Source organism: Oryza glaberrima, chromosome 11 (assembly GCF_000147395.1).
Source record: "Oryza glaberrima chromosome 11, OglaRS2, whole genome shotgun sequence".
Lineage (NCBI taxonomy): Eukaryota > Viridiplantae > Streptophyta > Magnoliopsida > Poales > Poaceae > Oryza > Oryza glaberrima.
In genome coordinates, this window is record NC_068336.1 from 15866363 (window position 1) to 15891934 (window position 25572).

Genomic DNA, 25572 nt, shown 5'->3' on the forward strand with positions numbered 1-25572 from the left:
GGACACTAATTTTGAGGCCCTCAGCCCATTGGCATGATAGTTGGGCCCATTTGGAGTTGTTCAATTGACTTATGGGGCCTCCAATCCGTGTAAATGTGTCCTAAATGCGCGGAGGTGTAATTTGTCGCTTGACGGATGTGTTTTCTTCTCAAAATACCTGCATACACATATTTCACCAACATGAGAGGAAATGATTAGTAATAATACCTACCACTAAGTTGGATACCATGTTTTATTTCATTATATGCAGGTATTGACGGTCAGATATTATGATTTAAGGACCGTCAACAACACCCCGACACTTGACCTTTGCTCGTCCCGAGTGAAGGCTATGGAATCTACAACAAAGTTATGACTTCCTTACTAATAATCATGCAAACAAATTATTCAAAGTCATACCTGTACTTGAGGATCTTTGTAGTGTCTACCATGCAATCTTGGACAATTGAGAAATGGAACAATCTTGACTCAAGCGCCGGTTGTGAGTGGTTTGGAGTTCACCACCTTCGGAGTGAAGGAAGAACTACCCCGAGTGATCGAGGCTTGGGTAGTCCTCTCCGTGGGCCGGCTCCCACCTTGCCCACCCCTTGACGAAGGGGGCATGCGGTGGCTTCGTGGTTGAGCGGTGGAGTTGGGCTCGCCTCAACGGGGAGTAGGAAACCGGCGAGTTTCTAAACCTCGGTGAAAAATTCCTTGTCTCATTGTCTCTTTTATTTGTCGCATTTACATTTGTGCAATTTACATTTCTAGAGACATACCTGAGATCATATCACCCTAGGATTGCTAAACTAGACTTAGGAATTGTGATTTACTTTCTTAGTAATATACTTGAGCCACTTTCACCCTAGGATTGCAAAACATAACTTAGTTGCTTAGTTAGACTTGTCTTTCACCGAGCCTAGCAACTTAGGTTACTTTTGATTAGGTGTCATTTAATTTTAAATCGCCTATTCACCCCCCCTCTAGTCGACATCTCGATCCTACACCCACCCTTCTATTGTGTATTCATCAATTTATTTTAGTCCCTCAACTATATATTCATTTTTTGGTTAAACCTTTTATTTGTGATACTTCACATCTTAAATTCTTCAGAACAAGCCTGATACTCGTGATGAAGTTCAAGTTTGTCTTCAAATATACAGGAGATATGCATATTATTTCATTAAGAGAGGAAGAAGGTGGTCGGTGAATCCCATCACCAAGATGTTACAACAGATAACACCAAACACAAAAGAAAAACACAAAAAACAAAAAACACCCATACCGATTGACCTCCCTATTGAGCTAGCACTATTGCTATAGCAAAAAGCTCACATAGCCTTGATGCTCCTGCCAAGCACCAAAGGGCACCCTCGCTAGCCACTGTTTGGAGGACAACTTCCACATTACGATTAGCCCCATTGAAAACGCAGTTGCTTCTATGTTTTAAAATCTCCCAAGCTACCAAAATAATCAGTGGCGGAGGATGAGAAAAAAATAAGGTGGGCAGCAACAAAATACTAGGTAAACGCTATGGATTTGCAATGTGCTCCCATGCACCGCTAAAAGTTATTGCAAAATTGTTTTGATGCAACAAATCATATTGATCTGTGTTAAGATTCAAAATTCCTGAATGAAATTTTCAAAAAACTTTTTTGTGAATTTAGCAAAATATATCCAAATTTGATCAAATTTTGTTCAAATTTCAAAAAAAAAATTGGAAGATAGAAATTGCCAGACCAATAGATTAAACCTTTATCTCGGTTGCGTCATATAACTACTAGAGCTTATATACTTAGCTAATTACAAGAAGTAAAAACAAGATAATCGGTATAGGTTGGTTGCTTCATGTAACTAACTAACAACAAAGTCAGACCAGCTAATCACGCATGCATGCACTTTACCACCAGTGAAGAAGTTAATCCAGCTAATCATGCATGCATGCACTTTACAAGGAGTGAAAACAAGACAATCAGTGAAGAAGTGTGAGTGCCATATCTCAACATACCGGAACTTCCACCACTCAAAATAATCATCGGGTTGAGCCCCTTTTACTCATTCTTTCTCAACCCTTTCACTGCTCTTGACCACCAACTAATTTTTTGTCAACCTTTTTCGCTACTCTTGACCACCAACTGGAGAAGACTCTAGTGATTTGATCGGGTAGCGTGGAAAAGAATCCAAGCCTTTACAAGATCAAAATCCAAACTTGCCCGCTGAACACACAATTGACCAATATATGTTGTATGGATTCCACTGCTTGGTCACAAAGCGGTCAAGCCGCCAGATGGGGCAAACCTCGCTTGGCAAGACAGTTGGCTGTCCAACATTTGTTGTAGACCACAAGCCATATAAAAAACTTGCATTTTAGAGGGGCTCAACCGATCCAAATCCTACTCCAAGGAGCAAACCGAATAGTTCCAATAAAGAAAGGTCATAAGTAGATTTGGATGTGTATAGTCCCGAGCTAGTAAGCTTCCATTGGTGATGATCTAGCCCATCATGTAGGATCACCCATTGCAATATCTCCGGGATGTGAAGATACTATGTATTAACCACAACCGTCGAAGGCTCTTCGATGTCCAATACCCAATTTTGGTTCTCCAATGCTTAGCGAAGGCTAACTTGGCAATGGCAATGAAGTTCAAGTTGTGCATTGCTAACTTGGCAATGGGAAGGATAGCTTGGTTTTATAAAACAAGATTATACATTTATGCAAGGAAAATTAAAAATAGAGAACCAACATATTAAGAAGAGAAGTCTTTCCTCTACTAATATTTTCTTCGCTCGCCATTTCAAGTGTCCACTAGCTAGAATGCAAAACAATATATGTGTGGTCTAGTGCAAGGAACATCGGCAATGACGTGCAGGATGTCTCTAGCGGCTGGTATCTCGTGTTCTCCCCACATCATTTGTAAGATCGAGACAAGGCAACCAAGCCTACTAGAGGGTGATGGATGGTACCTAAAGTCAGTGGAAGCGTTTCTCAAAAAAAAAAGGTCAGCGGAAGCCATGAATTCAAACATTGAAGTATCAAAACTCACCCAACCTCAAAACTCAAAAGCACACATATCTGACTGTCTGTCAGACAAGGATACAGGGTTTGGTCCATACCCCTGGCGCTTGATAGAGCTTCTGTAAAACACAAATATCATACTATTAAACTATTGGATTGACATATACAAGAAACTAAACTTCACGACAAAACTAGCCCAACAAGAATCACTTCGGACTTGTGTAGCTTGAGATATTGCCTCCAAAAACTTATTGCAGCACAAAACTTGGAAAACATAAACGGAATATAGAAACCCAAATTACTCCAAAACTACGGACAATAAATCAATCAAGAGTAGCTGTAGGCCGATGATGACAATGGATCCAGATCAGTGCCATATACCCAAGTGGTGACGATGCGTGGGGGTGGTGCTACTGCTGCTTGACTTGATGACGATGATGGTGAAGAGCAACGACAATGAACAAAACTAAATGGGTGGCAGCCCTCAGGAGATGAATACACCCAGGGACGATGGTGGCAGAAGTGTTAGAGAGGCGGTTGATAATTTGTACAAGAAGATGTGCTGCGCGTAATATTGGATTCGATTGTATTTAAACTCAAGGGGCCGATATGGATAGAGAGTATATGACTTGGATCTCAAATCCTAGATATATATATAGATGAAAACTAATCCTATCTACTGCAACAACTGGATACTCTGTTCTATCGATATACTCTAACACAAACTTTTCATAACTCTTCCCTAGTGTCCTAACTCCTAACAAGGTTTTGAGTGGAACAACTTGAATAAATTTGCACGAAAAAGTGAAATCACGTTTTAAGCCAAAACCAAGCAAAATCGAAGAACATAAACAAAAAGTTGCAAGATTTCCACATATACTTCTTGCTGTATTGATGACAAAATTTATTTCCTTGAAGTTTTTTAAGACGTACCCACCGCATCCCTCTCAAATCACGGGCTAAACCCTAGATGGAAGAGCGAATGGACTAAAGCGTAATTTTGTCTACAAGTTTGTCTCATTTTTCGCATCACCCTCTAGCCTATTCATATCTAAAACCACATGCATCGCGCTAGCAAATCACAAATTACATTATTTATAACTCATTTCCATATACGCACACCTCGTACAAGAGACTACTACCTTCAATTCTTCTATATTACTCACTAATAATTTAAGAGGCAACATATACAATATGTCATCTCTAATGCACAAATATCAATACCTCTAAAACTCTCACATCTATCTGTTAACGACCAAATTTCGTAAATTCTATCATTATTGGCATCCCAGGCCTCGTGTTTTCTGTCAACACTATCTTAAAGTTTGTGTGGAGGTTGCCTCCTGCATAAGAGCAAGTATAATATATAGTAGGCTATAAGCCGATTAAATGCTGAGGTGGAGGAGAGAAGAGAGGAGAGAAGAGAAGCGGGCTGTAAACTTACAGCCGGCTTGGATACAAGATCCAAGAAACTCTGTGAGAGAGATAAGTGAGGCCTATATTAATTGTAAAGAGCTTACTATTATATAGGTGTGCTGAGAGAAGGCTGTAAAGAACCATATATCCTTATAAGAACCTCTAAAAGACTAGGCTAGCATACCTCAATATTGACAAAGTTATAACAGACGTCTTCCTATCAATAGGAATGTCGCCTATAATTGAAAGAATAATTAGCCGTAAATACGAGCACCCGAGTTAAGTTTAGAATTTAAATCTAGGTGAGCTAGTTTCACCAAAAAGAACCTATGCTTATTTCGCAGTTGCAGGATAGAGAAATAACTCTAGCTTCACCCATTAACCCTTGCAGTTGTTCTACTCATGATCATTTGTTGAGGAAGATTGCTTTGGATACATGGCCCAGCATAATCATTAAGCAGGCTTTGATGCACATGGCAAGTCGTTTTCTCCTCTGTTTCTTTTCCATTTTTTCCTTTAAAGCATGCAGGATACGGTTCGTTGCTTCCGACATATTTGTTCCTTTAGGCTTTACCTATGCAGAGAATATCATCCCTTGCTTTGCTCTACAGATAATAAAAGTAACCTGTTGATGTCATGCCCCTCTGCTATATATGAGAGAGTGCTGCAATGGCAGGTTTCCTTGCCTCTCCATTCCTTCCTAACTAGCCATTCTTTTTGCTGCAATCTGCGCGCTGTTCTTCTCTTAAGCTTCCATTTAAGCACTTGTTTTTAGTAACCAGTACAGAAAAAGAAAAAAACAATACTCTTGTTTCATTCTGATATTCTATTTGTCAAAAAAAAACTAAAAGATCCAAAATATTTCGGCTTCCACCCAAATTAGGTTTCTCTCTGTAGTGGTGACAAAAACCTCAGAAAAATCCAAAAAGAAAAACTGTTTTTCCTGTATATTAGGTTCTCTGTAGTGGTTGATAAAAAGACGTCCAAAAAATCCCAAAAAAATTGTTTTCCTCCCACATCAGGGTTCTCTCTGCTGTGGTTGATAAAAACCTCAAAAATTCCAAAAACAAACTGTTTTTCCCGCAATTTAGCTTTCTCTGTACTGGTCGATAAAAAGACCTCCAAAATCCAAAAAAAATTGTTTTCCTCCCACATTAGGCTTCTATCTGTTGTTGTCGAAAAAAAATATTTTGGTTTCTCTCTATAATAGTTGATCTAAAACCTCCAAAACTATTTCAGTTTTTCCGCACAATAGGTTTCTCTCTGTTGCAATTTACGAAAAACTACCCAAAAATAAAAAAAAATTGGTTTTCCTGCACATTAGCTGTAGTGTTTGATATAAAACCTCCAAAAATATTTTTGTTTCTTCCTTGTTTCAATATTTTTCAAGCTGTTGACAGTTTGTACTTCCTCTTCTCTTGACGTGGAAATTGCATTACCAAGATAACCTGTCAGGTAAGCATTTGTTTCATTGTCCCACTTCTACGTAGTTTGAGAAATATGTTTACCAAATTATTTATTTATTGCTTCTTTCTTTTTTCCATTTTCTCAGAGGCACATAGTTCGAGCTTTTCAAGTAGGGAGACTAAATATACACTGGAACCATTATTGGATTAATTCAGGACAGCGAGTCGCTGCTTTGTTGGTGAAAACTAGCATTACATTGTATTCACAAAGGCTCGACGTTTCACTACAAGTAGCAAAAAGCAGTGGTAAACATTGAGTTATAGAGTTTGATCAACTATTATATCATCCAAGCTTTCTGTGCAGTGAAAGTGAACCTGACTTAGTGTTAGGAAGGTGTAAGTTATTCATGTTTTGTGATATACATTTCAATACGTCACCCTCGATGCAAAATCACACAGTGTTGAATGACAATCATTTATGATTATGTAATATTTGAGGGTTCTAAAAGACAACCATCTGAATTCTCCGGGAAGGTTAGCTTCTGTTAAAAATTATTCATAGTAATTTTTTGTTAGATTACCAGCAGTTTACTCCCTATAATGTGTTAGTACTAAGCTAGAATGGAAAACCACAACTATTGATGCAACCAAGAGGGATGCGCGGGAATCTTATTTAATGCTTCGTATTTTAAATTTGGTTTGACTTTTTTATTTAAAATATTATATTATTTTATTTTTTTTAATCTCATGATCTTTCTCTCAAAAATATGATTAGTTGTTTTGAAGTCAATTATTTAATGTCAAAATTTTCAATGGAGAGAGAATATGGTTGTAACAAGTGGCAAAATTAAAGGAGATTTTTTTTATTAAACTACTCACACCAATAGCTTAAAAAAACTCCAGAATCCATCCTTTGTTATTTATATACAAGGGGAAAAATGAAATTATCTCTTTTTAATAAATTATTTTTATCATAATACTTAAGATTGTATACATTTATCCATATAAGTAGATGTTTCCATTTTCCAATGCAGTCAATGTTGTAATTACTTGCCATGACTAATCCATTTCTCTTTTTGCGCATACAGGTATTATCGATATTAAGATTTTCATTCACCAATAAGTACAAGCCACCAGAAAAATTACCATGGGCGAACGGTATAGTAAATGGCGTAACAAATGGCGTGATCTTTTGCGAGATGAAAACTTTTGGTAAGTATATAGCTTCTTATTTGCACATAAAGGCCTTCTTGAGAGATCATGAAGAAAATATATAACTTAGGGGCTATATGTTGTGTTCTTAGTTCTTACCCCTACTTTGAAATCCGAGTGTGATATTAGCCTTTTTTTAGGTTTACGTTTTCTCCCTTTTTTTTTGAAATGAATGAAAGATTTGGCCTGGTTTGAATGATCAATTTAACGTTGTTAACTCAAGCGCGAAAACACAATTATACCCTTCTTTGCTGTTGCATATCTGTCCCAACTTTTGGATAGCACTTGCTTTTACCCCTATTTTGTGCATGAAACTTCAAAACGTTTTCAACTAATTTTTTGTGAAACAATTTAAATATGATCTTATTTTTGACAAATATGACAGTTCGATAGAATTTGAATTAAATCTTGGCAGGATTTGATAAAATTTTGACAGAACTATAACTAGCACATGATGGTTAAATTAAATAAGGAACGAATTAGCAATGAAAAAGATAATCAAAATCATCAAGGATTAATTCCCTTATCTGTCATCGGTTGGATCAACGGTGACCACTGCAATTTTTTTTTTTTTGTAAAATTTAGCACATTGTATCCGTGCCTGAACTTGCACAGTATCAAGTTCTTATCATTCTGAAAATGTTAGGATCTGCTTTTCTTAAAGAAAATTAATACTCCCTCCATTCCAAATTGATCTACATATTTCATAGGTACACCAAGACAAAAAAAGCTAATAACTCTCTCATACTATATTTACTCTAGCAACAAACTCAATGCATACACCATCCCCAATATTTCCTAGCCAATAGCAAATCAAGATATTACATGTGGATTATAAATACTGGTGTGCATGAATGCATGTATCAATGTCCATTTACTCCAATACACAAATAACGAATAGTCTTAATAAATGAACACAAATATATATATCATTTAGAAATAATCTCAAAAAAAGTATATGTAGATCAATTTGAAATGGAGGGAGTACTTAGCATCAATCAATAGATCGAGCACACATCATCCTAGTCTTTCCTCTCATCCCTAGCCAATGGCGCAGGCACCCTAACGCCTCTGCATCGCTGCCGACATCTCCGCTCCCGCCACCGCAAACATTCATTTTCCCACAACTGTTGGCACCCATACAAAAAAAAAAATGTGATTCCGACGATGCCCACGATGGAGGAATCAACCTCATCACCGACGACAAGAAATCGATTTGGCCAGGGATACAAAAACGATTTTGGTGGCTGCAAATCAAGGAGTTACGTACATTGCATGTAGGAAACCTCCCTCCGGCCGTCTGCCTTCTGTCGTGCCCCACCGAGGAGACGCCGCCGCGGCCTGCTGCATGCTCGATCTCCTCCCCGGGATGGAAACGATGGGGGTCTTGGGAGGCATCGATATTACTCAGGGGTAGAAGAGTAATCCCATATTTCGCAAATCATCTTTCCCTTTCCATTTCTATTTCTTTAACTCTCAGTACTGTGCGCGTGTTGTGAGCGCCTACAATTGTATTGTGTTTCTAAAAAAAAAACTCTCAGTATTGTGGAACCGATCGATCTAACTGACATCCATAGTCGGGGAAAATGGCGACTTCATCTTAAAAAAAATGTTGAGGTAAATTCGTAAACACTAAAAAATAAGGTAAAATCATAATTGAGTTTGAGAGTTGGGGCATAAACATGATTCTCCAAAGAACGCCATTGGCTACTAATGAATTCTCTCCTGATTATCATAGAGATCAATTATTTACTCAAATCATATGATCTAATGAATATTTGAACATGGACAAACTTTGATGATTGTTTGGATAAAATGAAACCAGCAGACCAAATAAATCCTGGGTAAAATCTGATGGATTTGTATTTTCATAAAGCATCACATTCCTTATTTTAAAACAGAAATAATTGTTTTGGCAAATAAGCACCCTGAGGTAGGGGTGAAAACGGTATGGAAACTTTCTGGATTCCAGACCTATTTTTGAAAATGGAATCTGTCGGTCGGAATTTTTTTGGAATTCTTCGGCAATGGAAACGGATTCGGAAATATTTTCTCAGAAACGGAATCGAAAATGATAATGGCAGTTTCCTTCGGAACTCGGAATCGGTCAGAAACTTTCCGGAAATTTTCTCGAAATTTCCGAATTTTTTCTCGGAATTTCCAGAAATCAAAAAATACCTTGGATTCTTTTTTTGAAGCACCGAATAGTTAATACTATGGTGTTTGGCTATTATTTTTTAAAAAATATTTGTTATGCAAATCTAAAATTACATAAGAATATTCTTTTCCTGTATTAGGATTTATCAACAGTATTACTAATTTATTACATAGATTATGTTTTATGATGTACTGTTAATACTTAACAATTGGACTTATATGATTGTGTTTTATGATGAATTGTTGACCATTGAGACTTGAGAATTGGGTTTATCAGTTTAAGGGGTTTTTTTTATTCCGATAAATTTTCGTTACCGTATTCGCGCCGGTTCGTTTTCGCTCCTTTTTCGGTTTCGATAATATTCGATTCCGTTTTCATATCCGGGGTTTCCGATTCCGATTTCGATTCCGAAAAAAATATGAAAACAAAAACGATAAAGATGATTTCCGTCCGTTTCCGTACCATTTTCACCCCTACCCTAAGCTTTGCAAATTTTAGTTCTTAATTGGAAGCGCAGAAGGGTAAAAACCATGAAGTCATGTGACTCATCATGCATACATATAGTGAAAGAGTCTCTTGCCCCCACCTTTTTTTTTTAACATGTGACCTGCATCCATAGGAAGCCACCAACTAGCTTTCGGTTCTATCCTCTCATCTTTCAAAATGATAAATACATGGTTTCTTCTTGTTACAGTTTCATATGTACATCTTAGTATTATATCGTGTCATTAATTTGTTCATCCAAAAAAGAACTAACGAAAATCGCATTGTCCACTATATAGCATCAGCCGCAAATCATATCATGTGTCAGTTATTGCTTATATACAGTGCATTCTCTTGGCTGCAAAATCAAGTTTTGTGATATATAATATTTACACAAAATGAGAATTTCTATGGAGTCCTTCACGGTGGGTCCATGCTAGGTCTATCAATGAGCCAAGCTCAAACGAGCTTTACCTGCCAAGGCTCAAGCTTGGTACAGATTAGAGCCAAGCCCAGTATGTTCTGAATTTTGACTTTTCAGGTGTGAAAATACTAAAAAAAATCTTCCATGTTTTAATAGATATGTATATATGCCACAAAGTCCCAAGTCACTCAGTTTTTCAGATAAAATACGTGTAGGAGGGGGTGAATGGTAGGAACAACAAAAACCAAAAACTTTTAGTGAAAATAAAAGTTACCCTCAAATTAGACGAAACTGCACCAGTCATACCACTGGATCGCCACCGGTCTCACCGTAGTACCCCCACCGGTCTGACCACTGCTCACCATTGGTCTGACCATCGTCTTGCCACCGGACGGACCTCCCGCCCGTTAGACCGCTCGGTAGATGCCAGTCTAACCGTTGGGATCTAGAAAAATACGTCTCGACCAAACTCTTAAAAGTAGATCAACTTTATTACACGAAGATATGTTTAAAAAGTGCATCTAAAGCACTTATATGTTAACTCACAAACTAAAATTGAAGCCTCGAAGCAATCTTTAACTTTTCTCTTCTGAAAAGTTGATATACTTCTAGCCTCAACCCCTCTTCTATTTATACGCAAAACATGGCTGCCCCTAGCCACAAATCCAACTAGAACCGGGACTCCTAATCACATAAGAAACCTATCAAACTAGGGAAACAAGATCCCCTTCAACTCCAAACTTGGAGTCTAATCCAAATTCGACCTCTCTTTTCATACACACACAACACCACGTGTATATCATATGAAATGAAAACCTTTACCTCTATGTTCATTACACTACTACAAAACATCAAATAGGTAGTGCTAAAATCGGCACCCATAGGCCTTTTCCCACTTACTCGGGTTGAAATCGCAAAAAACCGACACCTTTAAGGAATTATATGTGCCGGTTTTTTAAAAAAACCGACACCTATATTATAGGTGTCAGTTAATTTAAAACCGACACATATAATATATTATAGGTCTCGGTTTTTTTATAAAACCTGGCACCTAACAAACTGAGTCGAGTTGACCACAGTGCCAAGCCGAGTCAGCAGGGCCCACCGAGGAGATAAGGCCTGAGTCTTATCCATCCACCATATCCACTTGTTTTCCTCTCCTCTCTCTCTCTCTCGCTCTCGTTTCTCTCTTGTTTTCTTCTCTCTTCAAGTGGAGGCGGCGGCAGGCGGGTGAAAGGCGGCATGCGGCAGGCGGCGGTGCAAGAGGGGAGGCGGCGGGCGACGGGTGGCGGCGGCAAGTGGAGACGGTGCAGCGGCGGCAGCGACGGGAGGCAGCATCGGCGGCAATGGCCGCGCCCTCCCCTCCACCAGATCTGGTGGGAGGGGAGGCAGCAGCGGTGGGCGGCGCCTCCCCTCCGCTAGATCTAGCGGGAGGGGAGGCGGTAGGCTCCCGTGGCCCCTGCGGCGAGCTCTCCATGGGCGGGGAGGCAGTAGGCTCCCGCACCCAGCGGCGAGCTCCCCCACGACATCGACAGCGGGATCTCCACAACAGCAGCGGCAGGCTCCCCACGGCGGCGGTGCTTTTGAGTAATTTTTGTGATCGTTGAGTGATTTTTGTTGATGAGTTTTGTGATTGTTTTGTATGATTTTTGTTGGTGATGATTGTGATTGCGGCAAGTGGGTGATGTGAATGTATGATTTGTGATTTTTTTTATCGATTTTTTTTTTGGCTTGGAGGCATTAGCTCGAATTGAGCCGAGCCGAGCCTTTTTTTTTTTGGCGATCCATACACCTCAAAGGTGCCGGTTCTTGAAGTCGGCACCTTTGAGTTCTCTCAAAGGTGCCGCCTGCGAGGTGCTGGTTGCCAAATCCGGCACCTATGTGGGGTTTGGAACCGGCACCAAATAGCCTTTATGTAGTAGTGTTATTCTCTAGCCTGAGCATTCCGCGTGATATCCTTGACCGTCTGGACATCAACTTCTCCCAATCCTAGTCTCGATCCATCACCGGCTATACTCCTGTGGTCTCAAGCAACACCTACACATGAACAACAAAGAAATTCTATATTCGAGTACAAGTTCACTCCAACTTGACTCACATTAGCACACAACAATATCACATATGTATAGAAACCATTGAAAAGACATAAACATGAAGTCTGCCGGTCTAACCGTTGAGCAACCCAGTCAAACCGCCCAAATACCTCTGGTCTGACCGGCGGCCACTGCCCAGCCTGACCAGCCTCCTAGCCAACAACTCCGTTCACAAACCGAAAACACTATTCACTGTATTTTCAGCAAATACTTACCCTTGACAATTGTTCATCACATGATTTTTAAAATGTCCTTGTACGGTATATGAGATTCGATCCTCAGATCTCTCTACATATATAGCCTCCTTACTATCTCACATACATAGCAAACTTGTCTACATTTTTTCTTCTGACTCTCCCTGTCTGAAACTCCCAATATGCATATTTGAGCCTCCTGATGACTTCAAATAAAAAAGTTGTCAATTACAACATTACAATATTTGTCTCCAACCAAGGTTGCATGAAAACATTACAAACTGTCAGCTAATGAAAATATTTGGGCATTTCTAATGCGTATTTTGGCATGTAAAAGAGCTGAAATGAAAATCTAGTCAGCTGCAAATGTAGATGTCGTGAAGCTACAACTTTGATATAAAACTTTTCTTCATATAACTTTATATGAAAATTGTATACATTGTTTTCAAAATAGCAATTACACTTATCAGTTATCAATACCATTTCGGTACTCAATTGATAGGACCATCCGGATAGTACGTGGATTTCTCACACATTTGCTTGCATGTCGTTCTGTTAGTGCCATAACATAAAACTGACTTGCGAGTAAAGACATATCAAACACACTTGCGGACGTACCATTGTATTTTTCTTTCCAATAATAACATCATGGAGAGCTATCAAGTATCAAATGTGTCAAACATTAATTTGATTATGTACACATTACATACCTTATTGCGCATTGGTAAAATAAATAGTAGGGTAGCTGGCGCAATATTGTGCGGCTAGCACCAATACAAATTTATATTATGATGCAAAATTATCTTATTTTTTTCTACACATAAATATCTTTAACAATTGTTAAATAGTTGACTCTTATCCCGGGATGTTAAAAGATCAAACCTTATCATCATTGTGTTTCCCATGTTATGATTTTTAAAAGTTGCACTAGCCACCACCACCTACTCCTTTGCGACCCCTCCACTTGCTCGCTCGGCAAGCCATCCCTTCTCGTGACCATACAAAAATCAAACCTCGTCTCGACAGGATCCATCAAGTTTTCAGAAATCATGTCAAACCCTGCCGCCCTATTCCTTTGCCACCCCTTCTCTCGCCCACCCACCGCCCTCCTTTTTGTTGCCATTAGGATTTCAAAAATCAATCTTTATCATTGTTGGATTCTGTTTTTATAATTTTTAAATGTCTCGCTAGATGCAATTGTAGGGTTACTGGTAATCCATAAACCTACAACAGCATCGGATAATCCATAATTGTTTAGCCATACCAGACAACGCGCCGAAGAAGATGATTGCATATTTGCATCTATATATCTATAATCACTAATCTTGATCGACTAAGGTATCACACTACTAAGAAATTAACATTTGTTGGCGGCTAGATCGCATTTTCTCCGGTGGCTGGTGGCACGCCAGCTACTGATGGCGAGAGAAAATGTACCGATTTCATTGGCGGCCACAAACCGCCAATGAAAAACTTTTGTAGCTGGGCACCCTAAGAGACCTCCTTGCAAAAATCAATTTTTGCTGGGGCACCCTGAAGTCACTTGCCTGCAAAAATGATTTCTAGCAAAAAAAAATGAAAATCCATATCCAAATACCCTCCAATTCAGATCTAGTTATCCTCCGATTCACAATGCAATTCCACCGTCACAAATTCAAAAAAGATTTGACCAATTCACAATGCGATTCTGCCAAGAATGTTGTCATCGGTATCCCAATGCTGGAGTCGTGCTTTGTAGTGTCTTCTTGAGGGCGAAGTCGAAGCAACACACCAGCATCGCGTCGGCAAGGGAGGGGGTGGAGGCCAGCCACGACAGGGAGCACGATGAGGTCGACTGCCTTAGCAAGGATGGTTGTGATGAGGTGGATGGCTGAGAGCTTCTCGACGCTGGACTATGCCATGTGTGGCCCACTAGAGGTGGGTTTATGCTCTTGAGGTCGCATCATCGCGATTACCGTTGCCGAGCACTACGAGCCTCCAGTTGAGATCCCTTTGTTGGCTTCGGAACCTCAGTTGCAAGGCCCGCTAACTGCAGGTGTGGTCAGCGATGGTGACGGCGGCAAGAAGGGGCGGAGCTAGGTAGGAGAGGGGGTGCCCAAAAATCCGGTCAAGAAAAGTTTTTAGCTATAGTTCATCTATTTGTACCATATGTGCAACCCCCCCACCCCCCCCCCCCCCCCCGCTTCAATCCAAACTCAAGCACTCATATCAGCCTAAACATGGTCTAAAGTAGAGTAAAGCAAGCGAGTGGCACCCTCTCCATTTTATTCTAGCTCCGCCCTGGCAGCAGTGAGCGGGAGATCGGGAGCGGAGGAGGAAGGTCGATGGTGGCATGGCAGCGTGCTGCCTAGGAGAGGGAGGAGATGGTGGGAGGGAGAGAAGTGAGGAGGGCTGAGAAAGCTTAGGGAGGCAAGAAGGAATAAAGGCGCTGGTGGGTGGGAGCAACCGACCCCCGATCTTCTAGGATGCCATGTGTGAAAATTAATTTTCATAGGACCGCCAGTAAAAATATTGCTATTTTTACGAGCCGCCGACCAAAAACTGTCTTCTGTTGCCTAGCTTAATTGGGGACCTCTCTATACATTTTCCTAAGTACAGAAATCATTTTTCCAAATGGTCAAAACCCGGTTTTTGCATGCGGCTGGGCAGCCCGTCTGGACCCAAATATCTGTGAAAATCAATATTTTTCCATGCGTGCAGCCCAATCTTATGCAAAAATAGAAGTTTCACACACAGTCCATTTTCGCATGCAGTCACCTATACCGACCGCATGCGAAAAAAATTTGGGCGAAACAAATTCAGCCAAAACCCTAGATCCCCTTTCTCTCATGAAACCCTAGACCGCCACCGCTGTTGTCATCGTCGCAACCACCACCGCCGCCTAAGCCCGCCGTCATCGCTCTCTGGGATGGGGGCAGCCGGATTCACGCGTCGGTACCGCCTACCCCCAAGGCCGCCTTTGCCTCCGCCTCCGCTAAGCCTGTCGCTACAGCTAGATTCGCCGATAATGCCCATCCCCTTAGTCGCCGCTACTCCCTAGGGCAGGGGTGCCGGATCCGTGCACCACTGCTGCTCCCGACAACGGGGGAGCCAGATCCGGCCACCCCCGAGGCTGCCTCCGCCTTCGCTAAGGCTGCGGTCACCGCTCTCAAGGGCGGGAGTGTTGGATCTGCGCACCACCGCCGCTCTGAGGGTGGGGGCGCCGGATCCACGCACTGCCGCCGCTCCCAAGGGCAGGAGAGTTGGATCCGCTTGCCCCCGAGGCCACAGCCGCCGCTCTCGAGGGCAGGGGCGACCGGATCCTCTTGCACGTGAGGCTGCCTCCGCCTCCACCTCCGCCACCCGCCCGCGAGGCCACCATGTCGACCTCAGCCATCGAAGGTGGAGTAGAGAAGGGGGAGAGGGAAGGGGAAGAGATGAGGTGGAGTGGGAGAGGAAAGGGAAGAGAAGCGGTTCTGGAGGAGAAGAGAGAAAAAAAATGAGTAGTGATGTGTTGGAGATGAAGTAAGGTGCGGAAGAAAAAATAGTACGGGGATGCGTGGGGCCCACATGCTCTCCAAGTTGCCTGCATGAAAAAAAATATTTTTGCTTGCGGTCTCATCACATGTCTACATGCGAAAATTGATTATTTTTCCATGCGAGATTTTTAGGAGCCATAAGCAAAAATTCGATTTTGCAGGCACGACCAAGTACGGTCTGTTTGCAATTTATGGTGACCCTCGTACAGAAAAATCAGTGTTTTTAAGACCGTATGTAAAAATAAATAGGCTACCTAAAAAGTTTTTTAAGTAGTGTCAGGCAGTTCATCATCCGGTTGGTTACTTTATCCAATGCTGCGGGTCATGCTGCCAATTCTTGCCTTGTTGGCCGTGAGCCATCGTGAGTTCCTGATATAGCTCCCTCTTTGGCGACTTAATTTGTGGCCGACGATCGATAGACTTTGCGTCAAGCAGCAGCTGCTCAACGCTACAACAGATACATTGAATTGGGTCACTGATTAGTGATTAGCGGTGGCAATTAACGACCGGGCGGGTAACAAAAGCATGTTATCTTGTTTGGTTTTTGAAACTCTCACATCATCTTAATGACTGGTTTGACTCGAGCGGAAGCAAAACACAGCTGGTCAGGATTTTTCTTTTCTTCATGTTTTCCATTTGTCATGTCTGACACTACTACATACTAGTTATCGTACAAGTGCAAGGCACGTTTTAGCAATTTACACACACACGAAAATAGAACAATGAATGAGGCATTTTCTATGCAGTGCATTCCATTCAAAATTTACAGATAAAAATAGAGTTTCATAGACAATGATAGGATGACAATTTGTATGTATAGATCCATTAAAAAAACCAGCTGTGTATTCCTAGAGTGCCAACATAAGATGCAGTGCACTGTTGGAGAAGCAAACCTTGTGTTTCTTGCTCCAAGACTCTGGATATATTTCCAGATAATTCATTCAGCATAGGAAAAATTCCAGAGAATTTATATTTGAATTGACATCTTTAATTTAGCACAGTGGTTATCTTCATACAATCTGATCTTTTAATACACAATTTAAAATACTTTTATATGATTCCTGAAATGTGAACACCAAAAGAGATTATAAGGCAGTGCTTTGTTGTATCTGAAGCCTTTAAAGTACAACTTGATCTCTCCAACCATCTCTGTATAATTGTGCACGCCAGAGTGCAATGAAAGTGAATTTAGTGGTGATGGTGATTCTTCTCCTACTAAGACAACTATTGGTCTCCCCAATCATCAAAGCCTAAGTTGTCACGATGTTACATATTTGTAGAATGCGAGTGATGCATTTGAATTAATAAGGATCCGACAGTTGCTAAGATTCCAGTGCATGTCACTGGGTAGGCCAAGGGGATTTGGTGTGCATAACCTGTTCATGCAAATGGATTTGGTGTAGAGCTTCCAACTACATTGTCCGCTGCAATAGGCCAAGGGGCACAGATCAGTGGCCACCTGCATACATATACATATTGAAATCAGTAGTCCATCAGTCAAGATGATTACTGGTTATCTTGGACTCTATCAGGTGTTCATATATAGCAAGGGCACAACTCATGTGCATGATCAAATTATCATGTAGACGATGGAAATAAGTGTCTCACCAGCTATAGGCTCTATCAGAATGCTCGTTTACCTGCAGGAAAGTGTACTAAATTATTTAAAAGTTTGAAGTGAATCTTACTTCCATATTCTACTACATAGAAACAAAATGTAAGGAAAAAAATTCATATTACAATCTTCTCCTTTTCGTCTCTGCCTCCATTATAAGAAATTAAAAAATCGTGGGATCTAAATATTTCAGAAATAGGTTATCACTATTTATCATGGGATTAGATGGAGATGTACCAAATTTTAATTCATATGACAGAGTTCTCAGCTGATAACATGAGCAACATATTATTACCTCACAATAATATCTCAAGAAGCTTCTGAAACTTGAAAATTATATATTGGTAAAGTGGTAAACAAGAAACACTGAGAAATGGAAATGCTTTGCAGAGCTCCTGCCAAGAAAAAATTAAAATTTTGCCATCAGTATTCAGTAAGTTACAAAACAAATAGCTTTATTTGATGAGAGGCATATACATGGATATTGCAAAGTTTTATTCACTCCAAATCTGAAGATGTACACATTGGCCTAAATATATATAAATCTCAAGACATAAACAGGTGACCTTATAATATGAATAAACCTCAAGATATACACAGGTGACCAGAAGAATGACACAGTAATTGATTTACTTTTCCACTTAAACTGAAAAGGTTGTGTATGGTCCAAACAGAATGAAAACAAGTTACAAAAATTGTTTCAGTAGAGAGATGGGTACCATTCCCTGGTCTCCCAAGCAGACTACCGTTCCAAAGGTCATATAAAGTGCAGACGACATCAATCCAAAGTGGCAAGCAGAATGATCTATACATTCATTCTTTTTTATATATATATCCTCAATTAAAATTTCTGATAACATCAACCATAAACCATGGCCACGGGGAATTCCTTTTTCTCTGGTTATCTCATAATGCATATAGAAACCAAGAATTTAAGACAAATGAAATGGACATGTAAAGTAATTGTACCTTTAGTGCAACCAGATTCAAAGGTCGGATACTTTATATATAGAGATTTACAGGATTATAGAGGACTTCGATGAGATATGGATCAACAATACCAATGAAGATGGCATGCCATCATGGGATTAAACCTAAATAATCTGATGATCAGTCTGAAAACCACATATATCACCTTAGCAAAGACAATAAAAGAGTATCAATACCTCCAAACAGAAGCATTATGGTGATTGGCAAATGGTGGGTGCAAGAGATGCATATAATAGGTAGAATTTTGAGCCAATCTCAGAGGGAGGATCGATGGTTTAAGAACTGCGTACCAGATTGGGGTTAGCCGATGGATTCACAGGAGGGACAGAGTCTCTGCCATACTCGTTGCCATACCTTGTCATAGTGTTCATTGTCGCGATCATTGCCGAGTCAGCAAACATTTAAATGATCTATCAGAAATGAAATAGGTATTTGCTGCAGGAGAAATAAGCTAATCATTACTTCTTTCTAAATAGAATTCTTTCTGCCACCATACATGCGTCCTCCATTGGTGGATGCTCTGTAGATGTATAGAGGACAACACGTTGTGAGCAACAAAAACGCGCACACACAGAGTGAAAAGCAATAATAAAGCAATCATTTGTTCTTTTACTTGAACAGGTCAATCATTTGCTCGCATGTAAGGAACTATAGTATTTAAAAAAATATCATTAGATTGGGTTGGTCCTAACAACAATCAACCAAGGAATTTGAAAGCAGGAAATATCATTAAGTGTGATAATAGATTAATTTGAAAGAAGGAGATTCGTGCAGTGCAGAAGGTACTGGATTTGATCGATAAATAGATCCATGCGTCTCTCACTGACCTGCTACTCCCTCTCGGAGTTCCTTCTTCCAAACACGGCACCAACGAAAACCTACGACTGATATTCTCCATTGTTGGAGCAGGGGGCAAGTTGTCGCCATCACTGGAACCGCCGTTGAGCTCATCCTCAGCCGGCACTCCATCGTACACAAAGAGGCGAAGACCATCGGAACCACGTTGCCATCTCAGCCAACTAATAAAGAAAAAAAAATCGTCTCTAAATGTATACTTTTTGTTCCTCTTTGCATCAATATATCAGACAACTAATAAAGAAAAAAAATCAGCAAATAGGATTATAGGACTTCCTAATTGATCAGGAAACATAAATAAAAAATAATGATTCCTGCTTAGTCTGTTTAAGCTATTCTAAACAACACGTGATGAACAAACATATATAAGTATACATATATGATATGCATTTGTAGGCGCATTAAAGTGCTCATTTGTCTGGCATCCCAACTAATTAAGATGACACTTTAGATGTTTTCTATCACCGAAAAGAATTCATGTAATATATACCATGTGTCCGCCCTGGACAGCAACATTCTTAAAATAACCAAACAAATATTCTTAAAATAGCATTTAACCATATATTGATGTACACTAAAAAAACATAACTATCAAGATAAGGAGAGCCATTTGGCAGGAACTATTCATTTAAAAACACAAAATTTGACAAATAAAAATAGGACTACTGGGGATGGGGAAGCAAGAATATTATTTTGAGTCGAATCAGGTGTGCTGGCACAGAAGAGAAGAAGGCGCGAAGAAGGAGCACGGAAGCCGGATGGTCGAACTCGGCGCAGGTCGAACGAAACGTTGGACAAATTCGGCACCTACGGGGAGGAGAGTTGCATACCAGCGTAGCGTGCACAGCAGCTCCGGCAGAAGGGAGAACAACCGGCGACGTCAGGGGTAGTCCCGGGCGGGGCTCCGGAAGAATGGGGAACCACCACGGCAGCGGCAGGGGCACGATGTGGTGGCGTGCGGCGGGGAGTCGCGAGGAGGCACGACAACGAGTGCGCTGGTCCGGCGGCGGACTGCGGCGACAGCCGGGATTCGGGCGAAGCGAGGAGGGGAAAGAATGCGCACGGAGCGAGGAGGAGGGGAATCGCGCGTGGGGCGGCGGAGTTGGAGCGAGGAGGAGGGGAATCGCGCGCGGGGGACGGAATCAACGCGCGTGGGGGGCGGAGTCGGAGCGAGGAGGAGGGGAATCGCGCGCGGGGCGCGGAGTCACCGCGCCGCGTGGGGGAGAATCACGCGTGGGCGGCGGAGTCGGAGCGAGGAGGAGGGGAATCGATCCGAGTACGACCGCACTTCTCAGTGGGTATAGACCCGATGGACTAAGTAATTCTCGCAGGCCGGCATCTCCATCGCAGTGGTTCTGCAGTATGATGTGAGTAAGGTAAAAGAGATGTGATATGTGGTACCCAGAAAAAATTAAAATACACCTAGATGAGATGGTGGATGGACGGCTGAGATTAGATGGGTTGATTTTACCTGTAAGATTAGAGGGGTGAACTCCTCCTTTTTATATTAGTATAGAAATTGTTTTTCTATTTTTATATTAGTATAGAAATTGTTTTTCCATACGGCCAAAAAGTGATTTTTGCATGTGATTGGTGGCCCGCCTGCGTCCAAAGTTGTGCGAAAATAGGATTTTCGCATACGACCAGCACAACCGCATACAGTCACCCTTATACCAAGTTACCAACCTCATGTGAAAATAAATTAGATAAAAAAAATAAAATTCAAAACCACAAAAGCCCCGAAACTCTAGCCCGCCGCCGGCCCAAACGTAAGGTCGCCGGAGTTCACCATTGCTGTCGTCATCGCCGCAGCAGCTCCCGAGGAGATGCTTGCTCTGTTATAGTACACATGAAGACATGAATGTCTTGATGCACATTGTAAAGCGTGTTACTGACCCATGTATTTCAGAATTAAAATCGAACTTAATATGTTTTGATTTGGGGATTTGTTTTTTAAGATATTTTGGGAAGGACTAAATAAATAAGAAGATGCATGTTTGGCAGGACCACCTAGACAACAGTAGAAAAACATGATTTTTTTTTTTTGCAATTTGCTTTGTATTACATTAGTTTATTTTAACACCATGGAGACCAGGGCTTTACATGTGAGTACGTAAATTGAATGACGTGTAGACTATGCTTTACGGTTATATATCCCTAGTATGATAGCTGTTATTTTTTTTTTGTTAAGTAGTAGTATATATTAGTGCTGTGCGTAAATCATGGATCGATTAAGTTGAATCTTATATATAGCTCGTATATATCCTATGGCTTGAAAATTAATTAGAACAATCATATCACTAGGTAGGAGTACAAATTAACTAACTAACTAGTAGTGTCCTAATTTGCATGTTTTGGCTGCAGGCTAGGCGGCTACAACCAGACAGATGAACGTCGTCGTCTTGCGCGTAGATTGTCGCCAACTGTTTCTTATGTGAATTGGAATGTCGGAGTCGGGCCGGCCGCTAATTCCTTCGTGCAGGCCATTACAAGGTTCGCTGTCGAGGCGATCAGCGAGGGATGGGGCCCCTTCGATCCCGTGATCAAGGTGCAGCTGATGAAGCCGCCGCCGCCGGAGGAAGCAGGAGAAATAATCCATGAAAACTTGGTCATGAGCTTGGACCAGCAGCTGACCGGAGCGGTGGCAGAGCAGCTCGGCCTGCTCAACGACCAAGAATACCGCGAGCACAAGGAAGCCCACGAGGAGGCGCGCTATTTCTCATGGGGCTCAATGCACAGTTACACAACACTGCAGGATTATGTCGATCTACGGAGTCGGATCAACGCCATACTGTCCAGTAACAAGTACCTGCTGGCGGTTGACAACCTGTACAGCGCCATTCAGCCCGATGGTTTCTCACACTATATGGGGCTTCCTCTTCCAACTTATTGGACAGGCTCTCGATGGCTGATATCCACCATGTCCCAACATGTCTGTGACGAAAGCAAGTCAGCACGTGATCACGTGTATGGTCCCTTCGATGATGACGACACCATGGTGCTCATCCTCTCCTCACTGCATCAGTCGGCCAAGGACATCTCCAAGGCTATCGTCGGGCACGACGATGAGGAGAAGCACTGGCACCGTGCCGTACTCCGGTGTTTTCACTACGCCCTGCTGCAGCTGCTCATTCCATGTGAACAAGACAACAACAGCAATACTAGTCACTATGCTATTACCTCTGAAGAGCTCATTCGTCAATGGGCTGCCCAAGGCTTCCTTGCTACTACCAGCCGTTGTAAGCCAAGAGCAGTTCAAGCAGCAGATATCCACATCAAGGGGCACCATGCTAATGATATATATCAAGTTGGGCACGCCATCCTTCAAGCATTCTCAGAGTATTCATTGCTCAAGCTACCCTTTTCTCCAGCAAGTGAAGCTAGCAAGGCCACTGAGACTGCCGCACACTTCTTAATATATCATCATCTCGTTGCATCCCAACTCATTGAACATGAAATATTTCATGAGGAGGAGGAGGTGGGGTTGAAAAACAAGAGATGGATAAGAATGACCAGCAAACAGCAAGGAATGGAGAATCAAGCATGGCATTTGAGCACGCAATTGCTGGGCAAAGAAGAATCCAATGACCCAACCACATTTATTTTAAGGCACTTCTTGCACACATCAACCCTGCTTAATCTAATTGACAACATCTTGCCTAAGCTCCCTTGTCTTCGTGTTCTTGACCTCTCTTACACTCAACTAGAATCACTCCCTCCTACAGTTTGGTGTCTCTCTAACCTCATACTGCTTTCTCTCAGAGGTTGTCGTGCCATCAAAAGCCTACACAGTGTCTCCAATAGTGGTGGTTCTCACCCAGAAAATGAAAAACACCGAATGATGAACAACTTGCTTTACCTTGATCTCACCCTTCTCAGCATAAACATTTTTCCCAATGATTTTTTCCAAGGCATGACAAAACTTGAAGAGTTGATGCTTGCCGGGTGCTCTAGCCTTGTGGAGTTGCCTTGTTCCATCTTTGCTTTATCCAGCTTATTGACTCTTGAGGTTACAGGGACTAAACTTACATCACTTCCAAGTTCAATGTTTGCGGGGATGCAAAAACTTCAATCACTTAAGCTCATTGACAACAAATTGTTGAATTCAATTCCAATGTCAATTTTAGAAGCCCGCGGTCTTAAAGAACTACATATTCAAGGCTGGCATTCAAGGATGCAAGAGGAGATCAATTTGGATGGGCATCCTACCCTGAATTCATTCTGACTGATCAATGCTCCTCACATAAAGCGCTTGTCCCTACAAGGATGTAGAAAGCTTGAATGTGTGGACTTGAGGGACCTTGGCACATTGGAAGACCTGGACCTGTCAGCTACTGCTATCAAGGAGCTCCCAGCTAACATCCCTAATCTGCCTCAGCTGAGGCGACTAATTCTGATGGGTTTTCCAAACCAGAGCCGATTTCCTTGGCATAAGCTGCAGCGGTTCCCTAATGTGTTTTGCTTGGATCACTATGCAGAAGGACATGACAACCATTATGATAATCAGGTTGCTCGTGTCTACGTCAAAGATTCCAGATTGTTTTACAGCTTTAGTAAGAGCACAAAAGAATTAGTACAAGAAGGAGAGTTCTTACAATCTTTCTATGTTCAAATTGCACCATCCACCGTTAATATTAGGAAGCTAGAGGATGAAGAAGACAAGTTGACCAGCATGCTACAGGAATTAGCACATAAGAGATCTCCTTATGGTGATGTGTACCATCGTTGCATAGCATTGGAATTTTCAGTGATGTACATGGCCAGATCTGCCATTCATCAAACCGCGCGTCATGTGCATATGTCTACAATAGATAAGTATCCTCATGGTTTAAAGTATCTTCTGGAAGTTGCCAAATCAATTTATGTGATAAATGATTCTTTTGTCGACTGCCTTACTAATCTGAGCAACTTGGACGAACTGGAGGAATGCAAGCTTCATTTTTGCCATCGGATGAAGCATGTATTTGAAACAACATTTCACATGTGGATGGATCTACCGAATTCATGGGACTCTCAACACAAAAGTGCATGGGCCTCTCGACTCAAAAGTGCATGGGCCTCTCAACTCAAAAGCCTAATTCATTTCTACATACCTGCATACACAAATTCGGATATTGAAGCTATCGGATTCACTTCACTAAACCACCTGCACTTGGAATATTGCCCAAGACTGGAGAGCATCATGCCACGCAATTGTGCACTACCAAGACTCACAACTCTTAACATCCTATTCTGCTACAACATCAGCACAATCTTCTTCAAAGATCATGAAAAGGGAGCAATCAACGTTGAGTTCCCAAGCCTTCAAAGGATGCGCCTCCAGGAGCTGCCACTATTGAAGCACCTCTACGACGGCGACGACATTGTCTTATCTGCACCGGCGTGGAAGGAGATCCATGTGCGTGGGTGCTGGAGCCTACAGCATCTCCCACGCCTCAGTCAAGAAGACCTAAACCAGGCGGTGCAGGTCTGGTGGCAACTAAAAAGAGTTGTGTGTAATGTTAACATGTATGCATGCACATTTGATCGTCGTGCTAAAATTACATATATATGTTTGCATGCTCCGTTTCCTAAGCTTGTATCATTACATATTCAGCTTCTCGTTGTGTAGAGACCATATGAACTATCCAAGTAAGTTGATAAAAAGTTGTAATCACAGCCGCTATGCCAATAATGAATTTTGTAGATCATGCAAGTAGCTATATATATTACCTCAAAGTTGGCAAGGCTTTAGTGTTAAAATAATTCATGGGGTGATGACATGAAGTGAATTCTGACATATTAATCAAAGCCAGGATAGTAGAAACGTTTTCCATACTAGTTATGTGTCTTAATGAATTGAATAGCCCTTTTTTTTCATGTTTTATGCTGAGCTCTGGTTTAAATGTATTTTGTTCCCTTTTTTCAGTCCACATCGATGTTGTGTGCTCCTCAGCTTTTCTTTTAAGAGTACTGGAGATAGATATTCATTTTTGTTGAAATATTTTATAGGTGATACTTCATGTCTTAATATCCACATTCCTTATGTGAATTATATTCTTCGTAATAATCCAAGCACTCTGTTTCTTGTAAAAATAAAGATACATATACAACATGTGTAGTTCAACTCGCACAACTCATTCAGAATCAACGATAGCGTTGAGACAAACATGTCGAAGGAACTCGGAAAAATGAACCCCTGTAACTTTGGGAGAAGGGATGCTCTCCTATCTT

At 41.3% G+C, this 25572-nt stretch overlaps 1 protein-coding gene and 1 long non-coding RNA gene across 6 annotated transcripts; one reads left to right on the top strand and one right to left on the bottom strand.

The window, feature by feature from the left end:
- Positions 1 to 5116: 5116 nt before the first annotated feature.
- LOC127754696 (uncharacterized) lies at positions 5117 to 25027 on the top strand. Its single transcript, XM_052280268.1, has 4 exons — positions 5117 to 5866; positions 5964 to 6123; positions 6906 to 7029; positions 21724 to 25027. Exons 3-4 carry the CDS (start codon positions 6965 to 6967, stop codon positions 23582 to 23584), a joined length of 1926 nt encoding a protein of 641 aa, XP_052136228.1. The 5' UTR covers positions 5117 to 5866; positions 5964 to 6123; positions 6906 to 6964; the 3' UTR covers positions 23585 to 25027.
- LOC127754697 (uncharacterized) lies at positions 16847 to 20654 on the bottom strand. Of its 5 annotated transcripts, none has more exons than XR_008012879.1 (6): positions 20190 to 20654; positions 19332 to 19523; positions 18967 to 19024; positions 17810 to 18858; positions 17508 to 17539; positions 16847 to 17358 (listed from the first exon to the last, which is right to left on the bottom strand). It is a non-coding gene; the product is annotated as an uncharacterized LOC127754697 (long non-coding RNA). The 5 variants fall into 5 exon arrangements; XR_008012880.1 differs by having other exon boundaries at positions 17810 to 18649; positions 18795 to 19024; XR_008012878.1 differs by having other exon boundaries at positions 17810 to 17909; positions 18484 to 19024.
- Positions 25028 to 25572: the final 545 nt, after the last annotated feature.

Coding starts and splice junctions, on each gene's coding strand:
- LOC127754696 (XM_052280268.1), top strand. CDS start 6,965: ATGGGCGAACGGTATAGTAAATGGCGTAACAAATGGCGTGATCTTTTG. Junction 7,030..21,723: donor TTGCGAGATGAAAACTTTTG/GTAAGTATATAG, acceptor TTTTGGCTGCAG/GCTAGGCGGCTACAACCAGA.